This window comes from Elephas maximus, chromosome 18, assembly GCF_024166365.1.
Source record: "Elephas maximus indicus isolate mEleMax1 chromosome 18, mEleMax1 primary haplotype, whole genome shotgun sequence".
Classification (NCBI taxonomy): domain Eukaryota; kingdom Metazoa; phylum Chordata; class Mammalia; order Proboscidea; family Elephantidae; genus Elephas; species Elephas maximus.
The window spans coordinates 71,696,286-71,717,691 of record NC_064836.1 but is presented as its reverse complement, the minus strand read 5'-3'; the positions used below and the strand labels follow the sequence as shown (position 1 = coordinate 71,717,691).

General features: G+C 38.8%; 1 protein-coding gene across 18 annotated transcripts in view; it reads left to right on the top strand.

The window, feature by feature from the left end:
• ABI3BP (ABI family member 3 binding protein) overlaps positions 1 to 21,406 on the top strand; it is a 301,406-nt gene that overhangs the window by 154,742 nt on the left and 125,258 nt on the right. For 17 of the 18 annotated variants that reach the window (XM_049858519.1, XM_049858510.1, XM_049858515.1 and 14 more), the window contains exons 7-11: positions 3,789 to 3,837; positions 12,505 to 12,576; positions 13,172 to 13,264; positions 18,528 to 18,605; positions 21,323 to 21,397. In XM_049858519.1, the coding sequence (XP_049714476.1) occupies positions 3,789 to 3,837; positions 12,505 to 12,576; positions 13,172 to 13,264; positions 18,528 to 18,605; positions 21,323 to 21,397 (367 nt within the window). Of the gene's footprint in view, positions 1 to 3,788; positions 3,838 to 12,504; positions 12,577 to 13,171; positions 13,265 to 18,527; positions 18,606 to 20,512; positions 20,588 to 21,322; positions 21,398 to 21,406 lie in introns of all 18 variants that reach the window. The other variant, XM_049858520.1, reaches the window with a different exon arrangement.

Below are 21,406 nucleotides of genomic sequence, written 5' to 3'. Positions count from 1 at the left end.
TTTACTTTTAAGGTTTCATGAAAAAGACACATCGAGAAATGATTTTATTCATATATACTTGCTAAGATCTCCGGGTGATGCAAACAGTTTGAGCTCAGCTGCTCACCAAAAGGTTCGTGGTCCAGACTTACTCAGCCTTTGCAGAAGAAAGACCTGGAGATCTGGCGCTGTAAAGATTACAACCAAGAAATCCTTATGGAGCTCAGGTCTACCCTATAACACACAAGGATGCCATGATTGGAATTGCCTTGACCTGTAACGAGCTTGGTTTAGTTTTTTGCACCTAAACTTTATAACCAGCAAAAACTCCTAACCAGCTTCCCAAAGGAAGTATTTGACATGGAAAAACAGTTTGAACTTTAGGCTATCTCTTTTAAAAGTAAATAGTATTTTGGTTAAAAATTTAAATGTTAAATGCAGCCCCAACTTATCAATCTGGTAAATTCCTTATTGCAATTCAGTATCTAGGCTGGTGTCTGTCAAATGTACCAGTACAACTTCACCAGTTACATGTAGCAGGCTCTTTTCTAATCGGTTAGTGCCTTTGTTGTACCAGCTGTTAACTACTTTGAATATCACCCCTGCCTATACCTCTACAAAACCAGAAAAGGCTGTATGCATAGACAAAATCCTAATTCTCTCTATATAATCTGGATTAAAGCACTTAGAATCCATGTAATTGAGGAAGAAAAAACATACTTATGACAATTGCACTGTCTTGTCCGTTTTGAAATCCTGAACACTCTTTTTTATGGTGGTCAAAAGAATGATGGCTACCTAATCGGACCTAATTATAACACTGATTGGAACTAATTTTAACACATTGTCTCTATATTTTAAAACTTGGGTATCTAACCAGTTCACTAAGTCAAGTCAAATTTTAAAATACACAGCATTTACTAGCAATGATTTGAAAACACAAATTTATGTGATTAATCCAAATCTCCATAGAGTCAGTGTTTCACTGGGATGTGATACTTATTATGACCTTTTTTTTTTTTTTTCTCTCTCTCTCCTGAGATCCACCCAGCTTTTAAGAAAGCCAAGTCTATTACTAGGAAAAAAAAAAAAAGGTTCCAATTTTTAAAGTGTTTACGGTTATCAGATTAATGATGTAACAAGACAGAATTATGTTACGGTCCCTATCTCTTAAGATTGTGTACAATGATATATCAAGTCTCCTTCCATTCTTAGTAATCCTTGCCTTTAGACAGAAACTTGAAAATTTTTTATCTAGGCCAATGAAATCATCGAAGGTGTATGTCTGACTCCTCCCCAGCTGACCAGAAATTTGAAAATTTTCACAAGTAGAGAGTAAGATATACTTTTAGCCAGATTGAATCAGTATGTTTCGTAACTTTCATTAGAACATTTTAAATGGAGTTAAAATCAGAATGTACCATGCCCAAGTTCTTCTCACGTGGTTTGGCTCTTAAACTGTTGACATTTGATTATGAGCAAGCCTTTGCCACTCCTCAGATGGACAGCTCCTCCTTTATCTAGGGGCCTGAAAACAAAGTCAAACCGGCAATGAATATTCTGACCCACATAAATGCCAGATGGGCAAACCCGTAAAATATAACCTGCAAAGAATAGTTTTCCTGTGTTACCACTGGTTTTATTAAAGCTGGTTTTCAAAATAATCAGGAGAACATTAGTATAAAGCAGAGTGTACCAGAAAGTCCCTACCCTCTGTGGCTGCTGCTGTTATTATTTCTAAGTAAGTCTAGACTTCCTGACCGTGATTAAAAAGCAAGCTAAACATGTCTTCAGGGGCAGTGCTCTTTCCCAGTGTAGCATCCTTTCCCTGCTGAGACTCACCAGCTGGAAGCCCAGCTACAATATCCCCGGAGGAAAAGTAGAAGTGAATTCTCTTAACCAGACACTCTGCTCAGAATACAGTTCAACCTGGGTTTTTTTTTTTTTTCTTTATTTTGTTGCTGTTGAGAATGTACATTAAAACCACCAATTCAACAGTTTTTACAGGTATAATTCAGTGTGGTTGATTACATTCTTCAAGTTGAGCAACAATTCTCACCCTCCTTGTCTGAGTTGTTCCTCCTCATTAACATAAGCTCACTGCCTCCTCAGTTTCCTATATAACCTTTCGAGTTGCTGTTGTCAGCTCGATTCCATGCAGATAGATCTTGAAGGAGTACCTACCGTGTTCAGGAAAGGCATTCTTTACCAGTTAAGCTAAACTACTGTTTGGTTTTAAGACGACTCAGGATATTTTTGGTTTAAGATTTGAAGATTATCTCAGGGTAATAGCTTCAAGGGCAACCTGGGTTCTCAAGGGGCAAGATATCTCAACCCCCTCCCCCAATAAAATAACGTATCTCCTATAGGACAAGAAAGAAATATGCTTAGTTCCTGGCATATAAGCCAGTTGTCGTTGAGTTAATTCTGACTCATGGCGACTCCATGTGTGTCAAGTAGAACTGTACGCCACAGGGTTTTCAGTGGCTCATTTTTCAGAAGCAGGTCACCAGCACTTTTCCGAGGCACCTCTGGGTGGACTTGAACCTCCAACCTTCTGGTTAGCAGCCAAGTGCCTTAACCCTTTGTACCACGCAGGGACTCCTGGCATATAGTAAACATTTACAAAATGTATTTGCTGAATAAAGAAGGGGCGAGAGCTGTGTAAGGAAGCGGTGATGGAGGTTTGCAGCGGGAATGGGGAACAACAAGCGGCAGAGGAGAGAGCCAGCAAGAAAACGGCCTAAAAAGAAAACCAGTGCCACACCAGCCACAAACTGTGCAGTAGCTGTGGACCGTCATTGCCTCGTTCCCCGCCCCATGTCCCACATTGTCCACACCTGGGACTCCAACACACACGAACAGACATTCATAACAACCAGCCTAAGAGAGAAAGGAAAGGCGAGTGGTACCTTTTAAAAACACTGTACATAAAAAAAGTTCAGTTAAAATTGCGTTGTCACTGGCTGAACACTTATCTTGGAAATTATCACAGTGTTTCTTTTCTCAATGAGTCCAAGTAACAGACTCACAATAAAGTATGCCAGTAATTCCACTTCACTGTTGACAATAAACCTACCCCTAGTTCAAGCCACAGTACGACGTTTGAAGCTTCCAGTGCTACCACTGAGGCAACTGGGGGAGGAGAAGGAAGCACAGAACCTTGGGACTTGCCCTCCTAATTCTGAGGTTCTTTTGGCATAAATATATGCAGTATGGTTAAGAGTACAGGCTTTGAAGTAAGAAATGTCTGAGTCCCAGCTCTGCTTCTTAGCCAAGTAAATGCTTGGCGGGTGTCAGGAGCACACAATGGTGATGGTGTCTGTAGCAGCAGCAGTAGTAACCGGATACAGTCACACAGTTGGTCTTGACTGTTAAAAGGTAATATGTAGTTTAACATCTTTTTGAGAGAATGTGGAGGCAGAGTTGGGCTAGGTCAAATGAAACGAAAATAAAATCATATTCAACAGAGAGGATTTGGTTTCTTTCCATCGCAGTTTCTAAGTAACCTGACCATTTCTCCAAATGAATCAGTGAGAGCTTTCTAGATTGAGCTCAAAAGAAATGGCTTCTGTCAAATCTTTGGACATTTATGGGAAAAAAGACAAGCAAGTAAAAAAAATAAATAAAAATAGAGACAGATGTATGTACTAAAGATCTGTCCAGTGACTATTAAGCCAGTGGCACAGGAGCCTTCATTGAAGACAAGAAAAAAAATGACTTTCTGTTCTTTGATTTGTTGGAAAGCAAAATCAAAACCCAAGTTATAAAGACTGACTCAAAAGTTGCCTTTCTTCCTCTCTTTTCAGCCAGCATATGTCCCAAGGAAGCCAATCCCAATAACAATCATCAAGCAAGGTAATTTGTATGAGTCTACCCTGGATATGTGTTTTGAGCCTTTTCAACTATACTTTTGAACTGAAATAATTAAGCCTAGCATGTATTTCCTCAATTTTTTTTTATTGTCGTTTTTCGAAAAAAGTTTGAAGAAACCGGTATGGTCAAGAAATTAGAAGTTAATAAAACATTTTGGCTCTTGTACCGATGTGCCAAGTCTTGGGCAGGACATACTGGCTGGCCAACTAGGGACTAAGCACCCATTACAAGTATTAAATTTTAGAAAGTCAATTAAATATGTGTGGGTTTACTCAGTATTCAACTAGCATACATGAAGAAAATCATTGAGAGGATATTTGGATTCATATAAAGGAAGACTATGATTTTTGTGGTGACTTTAGGGAAAGACATCCAGCTTTCACAAATTATAATGTCTTATTTCATTTCAGCATCCAATTGTTTTTGGTTTGGCTTCCAGGTTTTTTAGTTATTAAAATGACTCAAGTATTTATTTCCAAAAAAATATCTTTTTTCTTTTCTACTGTGCTTTAGGTGAAACTTTACAGTTCAACTCAGTTTCTCATATAAAAACTTATACTCACGTTGTTATGTGACCCTGGTTGCTCTCCCTACGATGTGGCAGCACACTCCTCTCTACCCTGTATTTCCCGTGTCCATTCAACCAGCTCCTGTCCCCTCCTGCCTTCTTATCCTGCTTCCAGATAGGAGCTGCCCATTTAGCCTCATCTACTTGAGCCAAGAAGCAGATTCTTCACCAGTATCATCTTATTACGGCCTGTAGTCCAGTCCAATCTTTGTCTGAAGATCTGAAGAGTTGGCTTTGGGAGTAGTTTTAGTTCTGGGCTAACAGACAGTACAGGGGGCATGTCTTCTGGGGCCCCTCCAGTCTCAGTCAGACCGTCAGGCCTGGTCTTTTTACCAGAATTTGAGTTCTGTGCCCCACTTCTCTCCCTCTGCATCAGGGACTCTCTGTTATGTTCTCTGTCTGGGCAGTCATCAGTGGTAGGTGGGCACCATCTAGTTCTTCCAGTCTCAGGCTGATGGGGTCTCCGGTTTATGTGGCCCTTTCTGTCTTTTGGGCTCATATTTTCCTTATGTCTTTGTTGCTCTTCATTCTCCTTTGCTCCATGTAGGTTGGGACCACTTGATGTACCTTAGATGGCCACTTCCTAGCTTTTAAGACTACAGACATCACTCACCAAAGTGAGGTGCAGAATATTTTTTTAATAAACTTTGTTATGTCAGTTGACCTAGATGTTCCCTGAAACCATGGTCCCCATGCCCCCATCCCTGCTACTCTGTCCCTCGAAGCATTTGGTTGTGTTCAGGAAACTTCTTAGCTCTTGGTTTAGTCCAGTTGTGGTAACTTACCCTGTATTGTGTGTTGTCCTTCCCTTCACCTAAAATAATTCTTGTCTACTATCTAGTTAGTGAATACCCCTCTCTCTCCCTTCCCACCCTCATAAACATCGAAGAATGTTTTCTTCTGTGTTTAAACCTTTCCTTGAGTTCTTATAATAGTGGTCTCATACAGTATTTGTCCTTTCGTGGCTGACTAGTTTCACTCAACACAATGCCTTCCAGATTCATCCATGTTATGAAATGTTTCACGGATTCATCGTTCTTCTTTATCATTGCATAGTATTCCATTTTGTGATATACCGTAATTTGTTAATCCATTCATCTGTTGATGGGCACCTAGGTTATTTCCATCTTTTTGCTATTGTGAACAGAGCTGCAATGAACATGGCTGTGCATATATCTATTCAGTGAGGGCTCTTATTTCCTAGATATATTCCAAGGAGTGGGATTGCTGGGTCATATGGTACTTCTATTTCTAGCTTTTTAAGGAAGCTCCAAATCAATTTCCAAAGTGGTTGTACCATTTTACATTCCCACTAGCAGTGTATAAGTTATCTAGTCTCACCACAACCTCCTCAACATTTATTATTTTGTGTTTTTTGGATTAATGCTAGTCTTGTTGAGGTGAGATGGTATCTCATTGTAGTTTTGATTTGCATTTTTCTAATGGCTAATGATCATGTGTATTTCCTCATGTATCTGTTAGCCACCTGAATGTCTTCTTTGTGAAGTGCTGTTCATATCCTTTGCCCATTTTTTAATTGGGTTGTTTGCCTTTTTGTTGTTGAGGTTTTGCAGTATCTTATAGATTTTAAAGATTAGATGCTGATCAGATTTGTTGTAGCCGAAAATTTTTTCCCAGTCTGTAGGTTGTCTTTTGACTCTTTTGGTGAAGTCTTTGGGTGAGCTCCCAGTTATCTAGTTTCTCTTCTGGTGTTTGTGCATTGTTAGTAATGTTTCATAATCTGTTTATGCCATGTATTAGGCTCCTAGCATTGTCCCTATTTTTTCTTCCATGATCTTTATCATTTTAGATTTTATATGGAGGTCTTCGATCCATTTTGTTTTTGTGTATGGTGTAAGGTATTGTCTTGTTTCATTTTTTTGCAGATGGATGTCCAGTTATGCCAGCACCATTTGTTAAAGAGACTGTGCTTTCCCCAATTAACAGATTTGGGGCCTTTGTCAGATATCAGCTGCTCATAGGTGGATGATTTGACATCTGGAATCTCAATCCTGTTCCACTGGTCTAGGTATATGTTGTTGTACCAATACCAGGCTGTTTTGACTACCATAGCGGTATAATAGGTTCTAAAATCAGGTAGTGTGAGGCCTCCCACTTTGCTCTTCTTCAGTTATGCCTCTTCCCTTTCCGTATGAAGTTGGTAATTTATTTCTCCACCTCATTAAAAAATGACATTGGAATTTGGATTGGGATTGCATTGGGTAGATTGCTTTGGGTAGAATAGGCATTTTTACAATGTTGAGTATGCCTACCCATGTTTTTCTGTCCTTCACTAAAAGTGGTTGTTGAAGTCTCCTACTGTTATTGTGGAACTGTCTACCTCTCTTTTCAATTCTGTTAGAGTTTCTTTTATGTCTTTTGGAGCTTTGTCATTGTGTGTGTGAATATTTAATATGGTTGTGTCCTCCTGACGTGTGTTTTTCCACTTATGTAGGTCTCTTTTGGTTTCTTGCAGTAGTGTATTGTAGTTTTCTTTGTATAGGTCTTTTATGACTCTGGTTAGATTTATTCCTAAGTATTTTATCTTCTTGGGGGCTATTGTAAATGGTATTGATTTGGTGATTTTCTCCTTGATGTTCTCTTTTTGGTGTAGAGGAATCCAAACGATTTTTGTATGTTTATCTCATATCCTGATAGTCTGCTGAACCCTTTTATCAGTTCCAGTAGCTTTCTTGTGGATTCCTTAGGGTTTTCTGTGTATAAGATCATATCATCTGCGAATAGAGATACTTTTACTTCTTCCTTTCCAACCTGGATGCCGTTTATTTCTTTATCTAGCCTAATTGCTCTGGCTAGGACCTCCAGCACAATGTTGAAAAAGAGTGGTGATAAAGGGCATCCTTTTCTGGTTCCCGATTTCAAGGGGAATGCTTTCAAGCTCTCTCCATTTAGGATGATGTTGGCTGTTGGCTTTGTATAAATGCCCTTTATTATGTTGAAGAATTTCTATTCCTTTTTTGCTGAGAGTTTTTATCATGAATGAGTGTTGGACTTTCAAATGACTTTTCTGCGTCAATTGATAAGATCATGTGGTTCTTGTCTTCTGCTTTATTTATGTGATTGATTATATTGATTCTTTTTCTAACGTTAAACCACCCCTGCATACTTGGTATGAATCCCACTTGGTCATGGTGAATTATTTTTTTGATATTTGTTGAATCCTATTGGTTAGAATTTTGTTATGGGTTTTTGTATCTACGTTCACAGGGGATATTGGTCTATAATTTTCTTTTTTTGTGGTGTCTTTACCTGGTTTTGGCGTCAGGATTATGCTGGCTTCATAGAATGAATTTGCGAGTACTCCATCCTTTTCTATGCTCTGAAATACCTTTAGTAGTAGTGGTGCTAAGTCTTTTCTGAAAGTTTGCTAGAATTCTCCAGTGAAGCCATCAGGGCCAGGGCTTTTTTTTTTTGTTGGGAGATTTTTATTACTTTTTCAATCTCTTGTTACAGGTCTGTTCAGATTTTCCACCTGAGTTTGTGTCAGTTTGCGTAGGCAGTGTGTTTCTAGAAATTTGTCCATTTCCTCTAGGTTTTCAAATTTGTTGGAGTACAATTTTTCATAGTAATCTGTTATGATTCTTTTAATTTCATTTGTGTCTGTTGTGATATCGCCCATGCCATTTCTTATTCAAGGTTTTTGCTTCCTCTCCTGTTTTTTCTCCTGTTTTTGGTCAGTTTGGTCATTGGCTTATCGATTTTGTTGATCTTTTCAAAGAATCTGCTATTGGTCTTGTTAACTCTTTCAGTTGTTTTTCTATTTTGCTGCTGTCTTTATATTGGTTCCAGTTGTAGGGTTAATTCTTTGATTTTGTCCCTTTCTTCTTTTTGGATGTGTGTGTTTATTGCTATAAATTGACCTCTGAGCACTATTTTTGCAGTGTCCCAAAGGTTCTGGTAGGATGTGTCTTCACTCTCATTTAGTTTTGTGAATTTCTTTATTCTGTCCTTAATTTCATGTATAACCCAGTAGTTTTTGAGCAAGGTGTTGTTCACTTTCCATGTGTTTTTTTTTTTTTTTTTTCTGTTAATGATTTCTACTTTTACGGCATTATGGTCGGAAAAGGTGCTTTGTAATATTTCAGTGCTTTGAATTCTGTTAAGCCTTGCTTTATGGCCTAATATGTGGTCTATTCTGGAGAATGTTCCATGTGCATCGGAAGAGAAAGTATACTTAGCTATGTTTATCAGGGCAAGTTGGTTGATTGTGGCATTTAGATCTTCCATGTCTTTATGCTCCTTGGAAACTCTATAGAGCAATTCTACTCTGTCCTGTAGGGTCATTATGAGTTGGAATCAACTCAATGGTAATGGGTTTTGTCTTTACTGAGCTTCTTTCCGGATGTTCTGTCCTTCAGTAAAAGTGGTTGTTGAAGTCTCCTACTATTATTGTGGAACTGTCTACCTCTCTTTTCAATTCTGTTAGGGTTTCTTTTATGTGTTTTGGAGCCTCGTCATCGTGTGTGTGAATATTTAATATGGTTGTGTCCTCCTGATGTATTGACCCTTTAATCATTATATAGAGTCCTTCCTTATCCTTTGTGGTGGATTTTAGTCTATTTTGTCAGAAATTAATATCACCACTCCTGCTCTTTTTTGATTGTTTGTTTGATATAATTTTTCCATCCTTTGAGTTTTTGTTTGTATCTCTAAGTCTAAGATGTGTCTCTTGTAGTCAGCATATAGACAGATCATGTTTTTTTTATCCATTCTGCAACTCTCTGTCTCTTTATTGGTGCATTTAGCCTTTTTACATTCAGCATAATTACTGATAGGTATGAGTTTTTTTTTTTTTTATGAGTTTAGTGCTGTCATTTTAATGTCTTTTGTGTGTGTGTGTGTTGTTGACAGTTTCTTTGTTCCACTTAATTTTCTGTTCTGAGCCTTTTTTTTAATGTATTTTCTTTTCATCTTTTTCATTGTTGTTGATTTTGTATTTGCCGAGTCTTTATGTTTTTCTTGTTTTTTATTTTGTTGTGTAGGATTGTTAGTTTCCTTTGTGGTTACCTTAATGTTCACCCCTACTTTTCTAAGCTTAAGACAGTGTTTTATTTGTTTATATCACCTTAACTTCCTCTCTGTATGAAAGATCTATGACTACATTTTTTAATCCCTCTTTTTTGTTTCAATATTGTTATCTTTTACACAATGACATCTCTGTTTACCTATTTTCAGTGCTTTAGCTTTGATTTATTTTTGTGATTTTCCTGTCAGGGTTTATATCTTGTTGCTCTGTGCTGTGTTCTAGTTGTTGGTTGTTATCTGATGTTATTGATTTTCTAACTGGAGGACTCCCTTCAGTATTTCTTATAATTTTGTTTTGGTTTTTACAAATTCCCTAAATTTTTGTTTATCTAGAAATGTCCTACTTTTGCCATCATGTATGAGAGACAGTTTTGCCAGATGTATAACTCTTGGCTGGCATTTTTTTCCTTCAAGGCTTTATATATGTCATCCCATTATCTTCTTGCCTACATGGCTTCTGCTGAGTAGTCTGAGCTTAGTCTTACTGACTCTCCTTTGTAGATGACTTTTCGTTTATCCCTAGCCACTCTTAAAATTCTCTATCTTTGGTTTTGGCAAGTTTGATTATAATATGTCTTGGTGACTTTCTTTTGGGATCTACTTTGTGTGGGGTTCGATGAGCACTGTGGATAGTTATCTTCTCATCTTTCACGAGTTCAGGGAATCCTTTTTCTGCCAACAAATCTTCAACGATTCTCTCTATATTTTCTGTTATCCCACCCTATTCTGGTATGCCAGTCACTCATAGGTTATTCCTCTTGATAGAGTCCCACATAGCTTTTAGGCTTTCTTCATTTATTTTTAGTTCTTTTATCTGATTTTTCCTCAAATATGTTGGTGTCAAGAGCTTTATCTTCAGTCTCACTAATCTGACTTCCATTGCCTCAGTTCTGCTGCTGTGACTTTCTATTGAGTTGTCTAATTCTGAAATTTTATACTTAGTCTTCTGGTTTTCTGTTTGTTTCTCTCTATGATTCTTTCAGCCTGTTAAATTTGTCATTATACTCTCCTCTAATCTTCTTAAGTTCTTCTATTGCTTTGTCTTTGTGCTCCTTGACTTGTTCTGCATTTTGCCTGATCTCCTTCCTGATCTCTTGAAGAGTTCTTTATATTAATCTTTTGTATTCTACCTCTGGTAATTCCAGGAAATTGTCTTCATCCAGCAGATTTCTTGAATCTTTGTTTTGGGAGCTTGCTGACGCCATCGTGATCTGGTATTTGGTATTGACTGTTGTCTCTGAGCTGTCTAGAAGTTATTGTATTAATTTATTTTGTATGCTCACTGTGTCCTAGCTTCTTGCTTCCTTTCTATATGCACAATTAAGCTGCTCTTGTAAGCTACTTTGATTATTGGCACCTTTGAAGCTCTAACATCCTGTCACCAGGTGGTTAGAGCTTTTAGTACGTATGTAAGCCCAGGAGTCCGTTTACTTTTCTTGTATGGATTCAGCTCAGGTGTCCAGCTGGTCAGTCAACAAGTGTGTGGTGCAGGCTCTCACCTACAGTCCTAGATGGGCAGGGGTGATTGGTGTAGGCACAGCTGTCTGGCTGCACTAGGGGGGTCATGCTCTGAGCAAGGCAGAGGCTGAGAGCTGCCCCTGAGTGCCTGGGAGGAAAGTGTGTCCCGGCTCCCTAGAGCATGTAGGTGGGTGGGTTTTGCAGCTGGAGTATGGTCACCCAGTGCTGTTGGCCTTAAGGACTGGGAGGCAGTGCTTGTTCTTAGACCCCTGTTGCATGTGGCTAGGTGGTGTGGGTAGAGTCACCAGTCATCAGGCCCCTGATGTGGGTAGGTGAGGACCCTGTTTAATAGTCAGAGTAGTGTCAAATGTCACAAATTTGCCACAGCTGTTGAAATGGGCCCACACAGGTCTCTGCAGGGTGAAAGGCATTCAAAGTCTGTGGACCCCTTATACCTTTGCGTAAGCAAAGGAGCTATGCCTGCCCAGAGTTCCTGGCTTAGGGGAGCTGGCAGATTATTTTTTCCTGTTTGTTAATTTGTTCCCCCTCCAAGGATGGGAGGATGGCTCAGGGCACGTGACAGATCCTACTTCTGGCCCAGGGGATATGGCAGTCTCTGAAGCTGGCTCAGACCCAGTGCAGAGTGGGAAGGGGGCAGATACATGCAAAAGAGGTTTTTCCCAAAGGGGTGTTTTTTGATCCGAGTGGTAGGTTAGATGCATGAACTTATTTTTTGCTGATTGAGCACCGCTTTTCACTGATTCTGGAGGCGTGAGTAGACTCTCTGCCGCTCGGTCTCTCCCGATGTGGAAAATGCATCCCGAACACCACCGCTTGCCTTACTGAGCTCTAGCCAGCAGATCCGGCCTGTGGGGTGCTGGTTCCCACCAGGTCAGGTCTGGCAACTCCTCACTGCTGCTGAACTATGTCTCCCTCCCCACTCAGTCTGATTCCTCAACTTTGCCTTTGATGTTCAGGGCTCCTAGACTGTCATACATAATCAGTTCACTTGTTTTTTCGGGTCTTTGTTGTAAGAGGGACCACAGGAAGTGTCTGACTACTCTGCCATCTTGGCCCTACCTCTCCAAAAAAAAAATCTTGGTGGAAGGGATTGAGTTCTTAAAATAGTCCTTCATTTTAAGAAAACACAGTGTCTCAAATATACTTTAAAAACAAGGTGGATTCGTTTTTCAGTAATCCAAAGATTCTTTGATTTGACTCATTTTCTTCTTCTTTTTTTTTATTACTGGATCATTGCTTCATTTTGTGCTAATTCTTACTCACTTGAGGATGGGGCAGGCTGCAGGCAGTAGAGATAGGAAGGAAATTTTAGCTCATTAGAATAGAACATGTTTATAATAGAATAGCCTTTCGTTAACTTAAAGGCATAGATGTTAAGGTAAGATGTGTGTTTCAATCCTTGGTTGGCTGTGTAACTAGCCCTGTAAACTGCTTTCCATTAATTGATAATGCTAGATCAAGGCTACCCTAGTACAAATGGTTTCTCATTATCAGCTTCTTACTGCTTTCTGACTATTTTTCCCACGTCACGTTATTGTCTTTATTTGTTTCAACAGTGATTCAGAATGTTACTCACAGAGCTTCAATTAAATCTCCAGATAGGACTCCGTTGGGAGGAACAATAGTAGGTAAGTAAATCTTGACATCCTTGCCTCATCCTAGCACGTCAGGCGACCTTTTGGTACTAGGGCCCTTATGGAGTTTTACATTGTGAGCAGGTCTGTTAAACTGACGTCAGTTCATTTCCTTTCAGTGTGTAGCATCCTGACATGTGGCCATCCCGCGCTGGGGGGCCAGAGATGCTCTGTCAATAGGTGTGTCTGAGAAACGCCCAGTGGGAATGACAGAACGCATCCTACCTGCCCCTACCCAGGATTGTTGGCAGTTATGAGGGAGTCTTTTTAAAACATACTGAATTGCTTTTTTAAAAAATTATTATTATTAATGGAGTTCCCTGTTCACCAGGCATCTTAGGCAGCTGTTCTACAATTTTTCAGTCTAAGGATTAGAAACCAGAGGATTTTGTAATCTCAGTTTTGAATATGAAAAAAGAATGTATTTAAAATATATTATCATACTTTTTTCAACATTTTAAAGTTTTGGTTAAAACTAAGTAAAATAAGTGCTAATCTTCATAGTTTCTAGTCTTTGATACTCTGGGCTTTATTTTATGAAATGAAGTGTTTTCTTCTCCTTACCTGATTTACTTCTGTTTTCTTGTAGTCCATCTTATTGTTCCAGGTCTTAATGAAACCACCATAAAACTTCCCGCATCCATAATGCTTGAGATCTCTGATGCAATCAAGACACAACTGGGTGAGCAGCAAAGCTCTATATTTGGACTTTGTAGTGACTGAGTGGAGCCCTTGATGGTGCAAATGGTTAACGTGCCCTGCTACTAACCAAAAAGGTTGGAGACTCAAGTCCACCCAGAGGCATCTCAGAAGAAAGCCGTGATGATCCACTTCCAAAAAATTAGCCGTTAAAAATCCTATGAAGCACAGCTGGACTCTGACATACATGGCATTGCCTCGAGTCAGAATAGACTCAACCGCAACTGGTTTTAGCGATTGAACACAAGAACTGACATTCTTAGAATTTTCGAGGAATCTTGCAAAGAGATGTTTGGGGCTCTCAAAGTAAAAAGTAAGGGTAGAGGGTGGGATATATTAATATAAATCACATCCTAAAGCAAAATAATTTTGTATTTTCAATTTATATTTATAAAAAAGTGAACATTTATCAAATCATCCAAAATATATATAGCTATAATTTTCAAATAGAGTAATTATTCTAAATTATACTTTTTATATTATACTGTCGAGGGCCCCCTAGATATTTTCAATGAGAACTGATGTAAAGGTCAGATTTATTAGAATTATTGCTTATGTGAGATTGACCCTGCTTCTTACTTCTAGAAAGAACCAGATGTAATTTCAGTGTTATAACAAAGACTATCAATTAAAAATAAAACAGTAAAATCCACTAAATAGATGCCAGGGAATATTTGTGGTGGTCACTGGTCTGACTTAGCTGCTGCATTTAGTTATCCGCTTAGTTCTGAATTGTCTCTATAGCACCTGGAGGGCTGTGCACACCAGGGCTTCGAACCACTTTGGATCAGTTCAGTCATGGCTGATGAAGCAAAACTGAAACAGACCTGAATTTTTACCATATGGGCAATCCAGAACAATAATCAGAACAGGAAAGATTACAGGTCAAAGCACTGAAGTGGGAAACATGGAAGAGGCGTGGTGAGCCCTTTCAGAAGACTGATGCATGAGGTTGGATTATTAGCAAGACTGAGGAGAGTGACACACCTTCAAAGCAGCACAATCAGCCACCATCTTTGAGCCGGGTGCCGCTGTTTCCGGCTCTGCTCAAAATCCGGTGGGCATGAGATTTGGTTGCTATGCAACGCATACGGTGTCCTTGTTTTCTAAGAGGGAGATTAGACATTAAGCAGGGCCTCGATCCATAATTTTTTCTGTTCTGGTTATTCTTTCAGTTCACCCCAATTTGGGCCTGCTCCAGTTTCACCTCCTCAGCCATGGCTGAACCAGGAAGAACTGGTTCAAAGCCCTGGTGCACATACAACTCTACATGATGTAAAGTGTTGCCAGGAAGCCTCCAAATTAAGTGTCCTCCGTGAACCTGTGCTTGGAATCTGAGCTTAGGACTGTTGCACTCATCAGTTCTTTACCCAGAACCTGTATAACTCACCCCGTGCCTGGGAAAGAGTTGTTGGGAAGAAGGAAAAAAGAAACTGGTTAATACCTTGCTGATTTGATTTGTAATATATCCACCAAACTACAAAAACCAGGGTTTCTAAAGGAGACTGAAAATTAAAGTTTTCTCCTGGATCGTTGCTGTCAGTTTTGAACTGGAAGGTGTTCTATTGCTTAGTGATATTTCATAATTTTTTTCACAAAGTTCCACATACTATTTTAATTCCAGTTCAGCTTTTTTGACTTATTTAGAGAATTAAATATAGTAGATTATTTATTTATGCTTTTGATTCTCTTAAACAATGAGTATGATTTTAAAGAAGAAAAATTATCGCAAGTAACAAATACCCTCCTTATATTTGTGGAAAATGTATCTTAAACTGGACACATAGCAAATTTAACACATGCAAAATTTCTTACCCATTAAAGAGGTGGTAGCCAGTATATTTGAAAACACCCAGTAAATCCAAGGAAAATCTTACCTGTCAAATGTATTATCTTAACAGAATACATTTTTAAAAATAATGCATTTTAAACTTAACTATTTAAAAAAAGAGAGATAGTGTGGGCATAAACAGTTTATACTACTACCAAGGGAGAAATAAACTTCCTGAAGTTAATTAATTTTCACTGAAAATTTAGTAAAGTCATACTTTTTGAGAGGATAAATCATAAAAATCATATTCCACCAGGGCTCATCACAGATACCAAGGCTTGTAATAGCTTTTGTTCTAAAAACACAAGGTGTGAATAATGAGAGAAATAAACAAGAAAACTAATATTGCACACATATCTCCAAGGGACATACAAAGGGTTTGCCAAAGCCAAGACTAAATCTGCCAAAAATGAAAGGAAACAAGTGTATTGGAAAAAGATACAAAAGAATAAAAGAGGAAAAGGAATTTCCTGGGTTTTAGGCCATGTTCTAGAGGCGTTTTACTTTCCTCTTGGCACAGTGTGCTAGCGGTTGCTAACCAAAAACATCAGCAGTTGGGATCCACAAGTCCTTCCTTGGAAACCCTGTGGGCCAGTTCTAGTCTGTCCTACAGGGCCACTGTGAGTCAGAATCGGCTCCATGACCACAGGTTTGTTTCTTTTTAATTGCCAAGATTGCAGTTGTACATAGGTGGAGTAGGTGAATGCCCGTGGCTTGATATGGGGGACACATAAGGAATCCCCCATTTAAATACCTTCCCCATCTACCGATTTGTCTGGTTTCTGAAATGTCACATTTGGAGATAGAGTAGTATGCCTTTATAAGGAGTTAAGCCCATTGCCATTGTGTAGATTCTGACTCATAGCGACCCGATAGGGTAGGGTAGAACTACCCTGTAGGGTTTCCAACGCTGTAGTCTTTACATAAACAGACTACCATACCTTTTCTCCTGCAGAGCTACTGGTGGCTTCAAAATACAGACCTTCCTTTAGCAGCCCAGCACTTAACCATTACACCACCAGGGCTCCTTTTAAGGAGTTAGTGATGTATAAAAAATACAAGTATCCCATTAGGAAGGTAGTTTGCCATCTTTCTTCACTACTAGCTTAATTTTAGGTTAATATGACTCCCAGCTAAAGAAAGGCATGTTTTGAACGTAAGGAGCTAAAGCAAAGAAACTCAGAGCATTGCCTGTGAAAATCTTGATCTGGAAGTTAGAAAAAGAAAAGAGGTCATAGTCAGCTGGGGAACCATTGAGAATGTAGGCTATTAAGTGGGAAAGAGAGTATTAGCAAAGATGTCCTGAAGGAGAAGAGGACAGTGAAAAGGAAGACATCATTAAAGAAAAACTTTATAATTGCTCATGAAAAAAAAAAAATATTTCCTATGGTGCGTGCTGAAAATAATAGGGCCATAAATAAATAAACCCTTGCTGTGGAGTCTATTTCAACTCAGAGTGACCCTATTGAACAGAGTAGAACTGTCCCGTATGGTTTCCAAGGAACACCCAGTGGATTCAAACTGCCGACCTTTTGGTTAGCAGCCATAGCTCTTAACTACCATGCAACCAGGGTTTCCAGTAGAGCCATAAAACAAACAAACAAACAAAAAAACCCAGTGCCTTCGAAAATAGAGCCATAGCACATGAATAATTGGGACTCTGAATGTTTCTTCCTGAGTTAACAATCAGAACAGTTGTAAACAAAACTTGTGGCTACAAAAGGAGCAGGAAGATGAAATGGTTGGTGTCAGTTTCTGATAAAGTTTAGACATTTTAAAAATAAAAGAGAGTTCCTATTCTTTATGTCCTGCTAAATTAACTTTAAAATGGTGTGAAAGACTTAATGGTTGCTTGACTATTAATGCCAAGTGCACTCCCATTTGTGACACCTTTTTCTAGCATTTTAAATCATCCCTGAGAACAATTAGCTCTGTGTAGGAATGTATGCACGCCTCCATCAATAGTGAATGTTGTGAGGTGCCATCGAGTCACTTCTGCCTCATAACCTCCATCAATACAGATTGAAATGGACTGGTTTCTATAAACATTATAAAAAGGATGACTTTATAATTGTCTTTAAGTCCATCAGAAGTAAGTATATATCATGTGCCCACTTCAGCTGAAAAGAAGAATATGGCCTTTACTTCACCCTTTGGATTCCAAAAAAAATTTTTTTTTTTTTTGGATTAGACATGAGGGAAAGCTTTTGTTTATAATAATTACAATAATTATGTGAACTACCAAAGGAGGCTAGAGAATGTATGTCCTCAAAGGTCTTTGTGAGAATAGGTTAGGTCAGTAGTTCTTAAACATGGATGATTTTGTCCCCTAGGGGTATTTGGCAGTGTCTGGAGGTATTTCTGGTCATCACAACTGGGGGATGCTACTAGAATCCAGTAGGCAGAGAGCAGAGCCGCTGTTCGAACATCCTGTGGTACACAGCACAGCCCTGCAGCCAAAAAGAAAAAGTATCTGGTCCAAAATGATTAGTGGAAAGGTTGAGGAGCTCAAGAAGTTCTGCACAGCCTTAGGACTTGAAAAAATCCCATTTAATTATATGAGCAGTGTAGTAGATACTTTCAACATTTAATTAGCTCAAGGTGGCAAGATCAAGGTGTCTCAAAGATGCGTGAATTCTTTCATGTCACGAGACTGTTTCAAAGTATTATAAATAGGCCGTTAGTTGATGTGCTAAAAAACTGAATAGACCATGCTAAGCACATTTTAAAATGAGGACTATCTTAATCACTGGGAAACCCTGTGGTAGAAATATAAAATGTACTTTTTTGGGGGGAAAAAAAAAGCCTCAATTTTAGAAGCATTTCCTAAAGAGGGGGGAAAAAAAATTGCCTCCATTCTTTGTACTGAATTCCAGCGGAGACCGAAAGAAAAGATCCATGTTAACATGTGGGGCAGATAAAATGTATTAACTGTGGGTATTTTTTGCCACAAGCGTTTTCAAATAATTTAGCTTCCTACGTGTAACATTTGTGTTTTTCTAAATTTCAGTGTTATAACCTATTATGTTTTTTGCCATGCATAATAATGTAAAATTTCTATTCCTTAATTCTTTTTTTAATTAGCGGTACTTGAATATAAAATTCCACAGAGCATTTGAACTTCAACCTATGCCTTCCAGAACCTCTATTTATGAATCAGAATGACCTGAGACATATCCCCGTACTGGGTTGTGGTTTCTTGATTTCAATGCCAATTTAGATCTTAAAGAATTAGCTAGGGCTAATAAGAAAGAAGGACTCATACTAGTTCGCAATGAAGTTGTTGACCGATCAGAAGGGATAAGAGCAGGATAGATTGCTTGAAAAAGTCTGGTTTTCAATTGTTTGAATGAGCTGTTTTTGGACATTGTATTAAGAGGAAATGAGGTAAATTGTTTATTCTCTGACTTTTTAGCTAAGAATGAAACCCTGGCATTACCTGCTGAATCTAAAACACCAGAAGTAGAAAAAATTCCAGCGCAGCCCATAACAGGTAATGAGAGCCCTACATGCCTGAGTTTTGAGAAAATAAATAGCCTATTTTCCAAACAGTAAATGATCTACAAGTCTGTACTTTTTTCAATGAAGAGTCTGTAGGAAATTATGTTTTGATCTTAAGCAAAAAACAGTCAAAGATTCCAGGTCCTTAATCTCATTTTTGGAAAGACAACAGACGCAAAATGGACTATTGAGTCATATAATCATGTAACCAATGTGCAGTATGGAAGGTGCATTTTAGCTTTAGGTGACAGTGTTGCTACCTCAATATTCTGAAACGTTTTGTATTTATATGTTTTATATTATATGCTGTGTTTTTGGTGCTTTCTTTTTCATGAAGACGTAAGACTATTTTTTCTTTCTTTACTTTCACAAGCAGTCAGTTTAGTGAAATGTTCTGTATCCCTCACAAATCCGTAGTTTGGTACCTGTGAAAGTACCTTGGCATCTTTTAGAAACAAGTGTCTTGTAGAAGATTTAGGATCCCAGTATAGAGAATATATAATTAAAAAAAAAAATTTTGATAAAAATACTTTAAGGAATAAACGTGGTAAGCATTTCCCCCATAGTTTATCTACTGTTACTAACAAACATTCATCATTTCCTCCCTGGATGAGCTACACAAGTCCAGCCCAATAAGGAAATAGCGTTCTCTGGGTCACAGAGTTCTTGCCAGAGAAATAGCCCCCTCATACAGGACTTGGCAAAATGAGCATCTGGCAAGAATTCCCCACAATCTACCTTAGGAAAGTAACTCCAATCTAAGTGGATTTTTATTGTAAAATTGCCGTAACTTTCAATATCACTGGGTAGAATTTGGTAGAGAAACAGAATAACATGATTTCAAGCAAGCTTATTCATTCAAATAAGAATATTTCCAACACAGCAAGATGAGTTCTCCTTAAAGGAGGGAGATGGATGTTTCAGCCTCAACTTCACGGGGTCAGGGCAGAGGTAGAAGTTATTCAAGCCGCTGGGGTAATCTATTAGGATGGAAATTTCTAGGTAGTTTTTATTATTATTTCAATATAATTTGTCAGTGCCAAAGAAAGCATAGGCATGGCCCAGTAGATGACTCCAAATCCTCTTCTGCCTCAAAGATTCTACCCATTTTCCCAATTACACTTTCTTCTCTTGGCACAGTGTCTGATGGGAGTTTCTTTGTTCTCTTCCAATCCAGCCTCAGAATTTTCCACTTGAGAAACACTTAAGCAAACCCTACAACTTATTATTCAGTGTTACTGTGTTTATTTCAAATCCTCACCCTTCAAAATTCTGAGGCTTTCTGGTTCAAAATTTATTCCAGACATCAGTGATCTTTTTTATTTTTCCTTTACTATTCACCTGAGGTCTCCTTTGCCTTTGACCTAGTACATGGGACAACCCTGGGACTGGGCATTTGAATCCCAGTCGTGGTTGAAACCCTGTTCCCATCTCTGTATGTTGGCTTCAGTGTGGAAGACAGAAATCTTATAACGTAATATCTCTAAATAAACCTTTCCCCACTGGGCCATTCTTTTATCTGCCCATTTATTAATCCATTCGATAAAAACTTATTACATGCTTATTATATCCAGGCATTGTGCTAAGCCCTGGATTTAAAGAGAAAAGAGCAGACAAAAAAAATGGTGAACCTGATAAGTGCTTTCATGGAGGCCAATTCAGCGTGCCTTTTGAAGCAGATAGAAAGTGAGTCAAACGCAGTGAGGAAGGGCCAGGGAGGAATGGCAGCTTAGGCAGCTGCGGCAAGCAGGGATCAGGGAGTCCTTAACAAAAGCCACTGGTAGAGAATGGGCCATGGAAATATCAATTATGAATTCTAAAAGGCAATAGAAAATGTCTCATTGTCTTTGGTTGCTTCATTTTATCTTCGTTTGTAAAGTTGCCTTTTTTACTTTTCAGTGATTCCTGAAATCATTCCAAGAACCATTAAACCCACTGTGCCTAGTGCATTAGACATTTCAGAAACAGTGCTGGGTAAATCTAACATCTTTTCTTTCTTTAAAAAACAAAACAAAAAAACCTCCCTAACACTCACAGAGAAGTAACTTCAGTGTCTTAGCTTCTTTACATTCTCCTCCCACCCCATCTTCCTGGCAGTAGTTTACTTTCCTCTTTTTTGGACACAACATGCCTTGATCCTGGTTACTGACATTCTAGGCAAATCCAGATGCTAGATGCTAACTGCACTACCTTTTTACAAGGCTCTTGGGTTGTATACAAAGACGGAATGCCAGCCTTTTAACCCCCAAAAGTTTGAAGGGATGGGGGAAACCTGGAAGGCTATGTCTGTGCGTTCTGCTTAGATTGGCTTTTGGAAGTCTTGCGCATACTAAACTTGGAGAGATCCCCCAAAAGTGCGATTCTTCTTTATAAGAATTTCGTGTCCCTTTTTTTGTGCTAGCAAGAGGCCCGAGAGAATCTAACTTGCTTTGTTGTTTTCTTGCCCTGAAGAAAAGCAGCAGCATGTATTCCATTCTGTGTTTGCAATGTTGGTCTTCCATGCCATCCCACCGCCCTTTGAAAGTATGCCTTCAAATTTTAACAGCTCTGTAAAACTTTTCCAGGGAAAGCCAGCCATTCCCAAGGGAGGCATCAGCTGCCTGAATCACAATGAGTCCTTGTTATGAAGCGTGTTCTGCATGGTCATGGTTGAGCCACACGTCAAATCCCAGGACGAGGAATTACTAATCACATTCTTCTTTATTGCAGTTCTCAGCGAAAGGACCCCAGAAACGTCAGGAACTATTCTAATACCTACGTTTGAATTGCCACTGAGCACTCTAGGTAAACAGC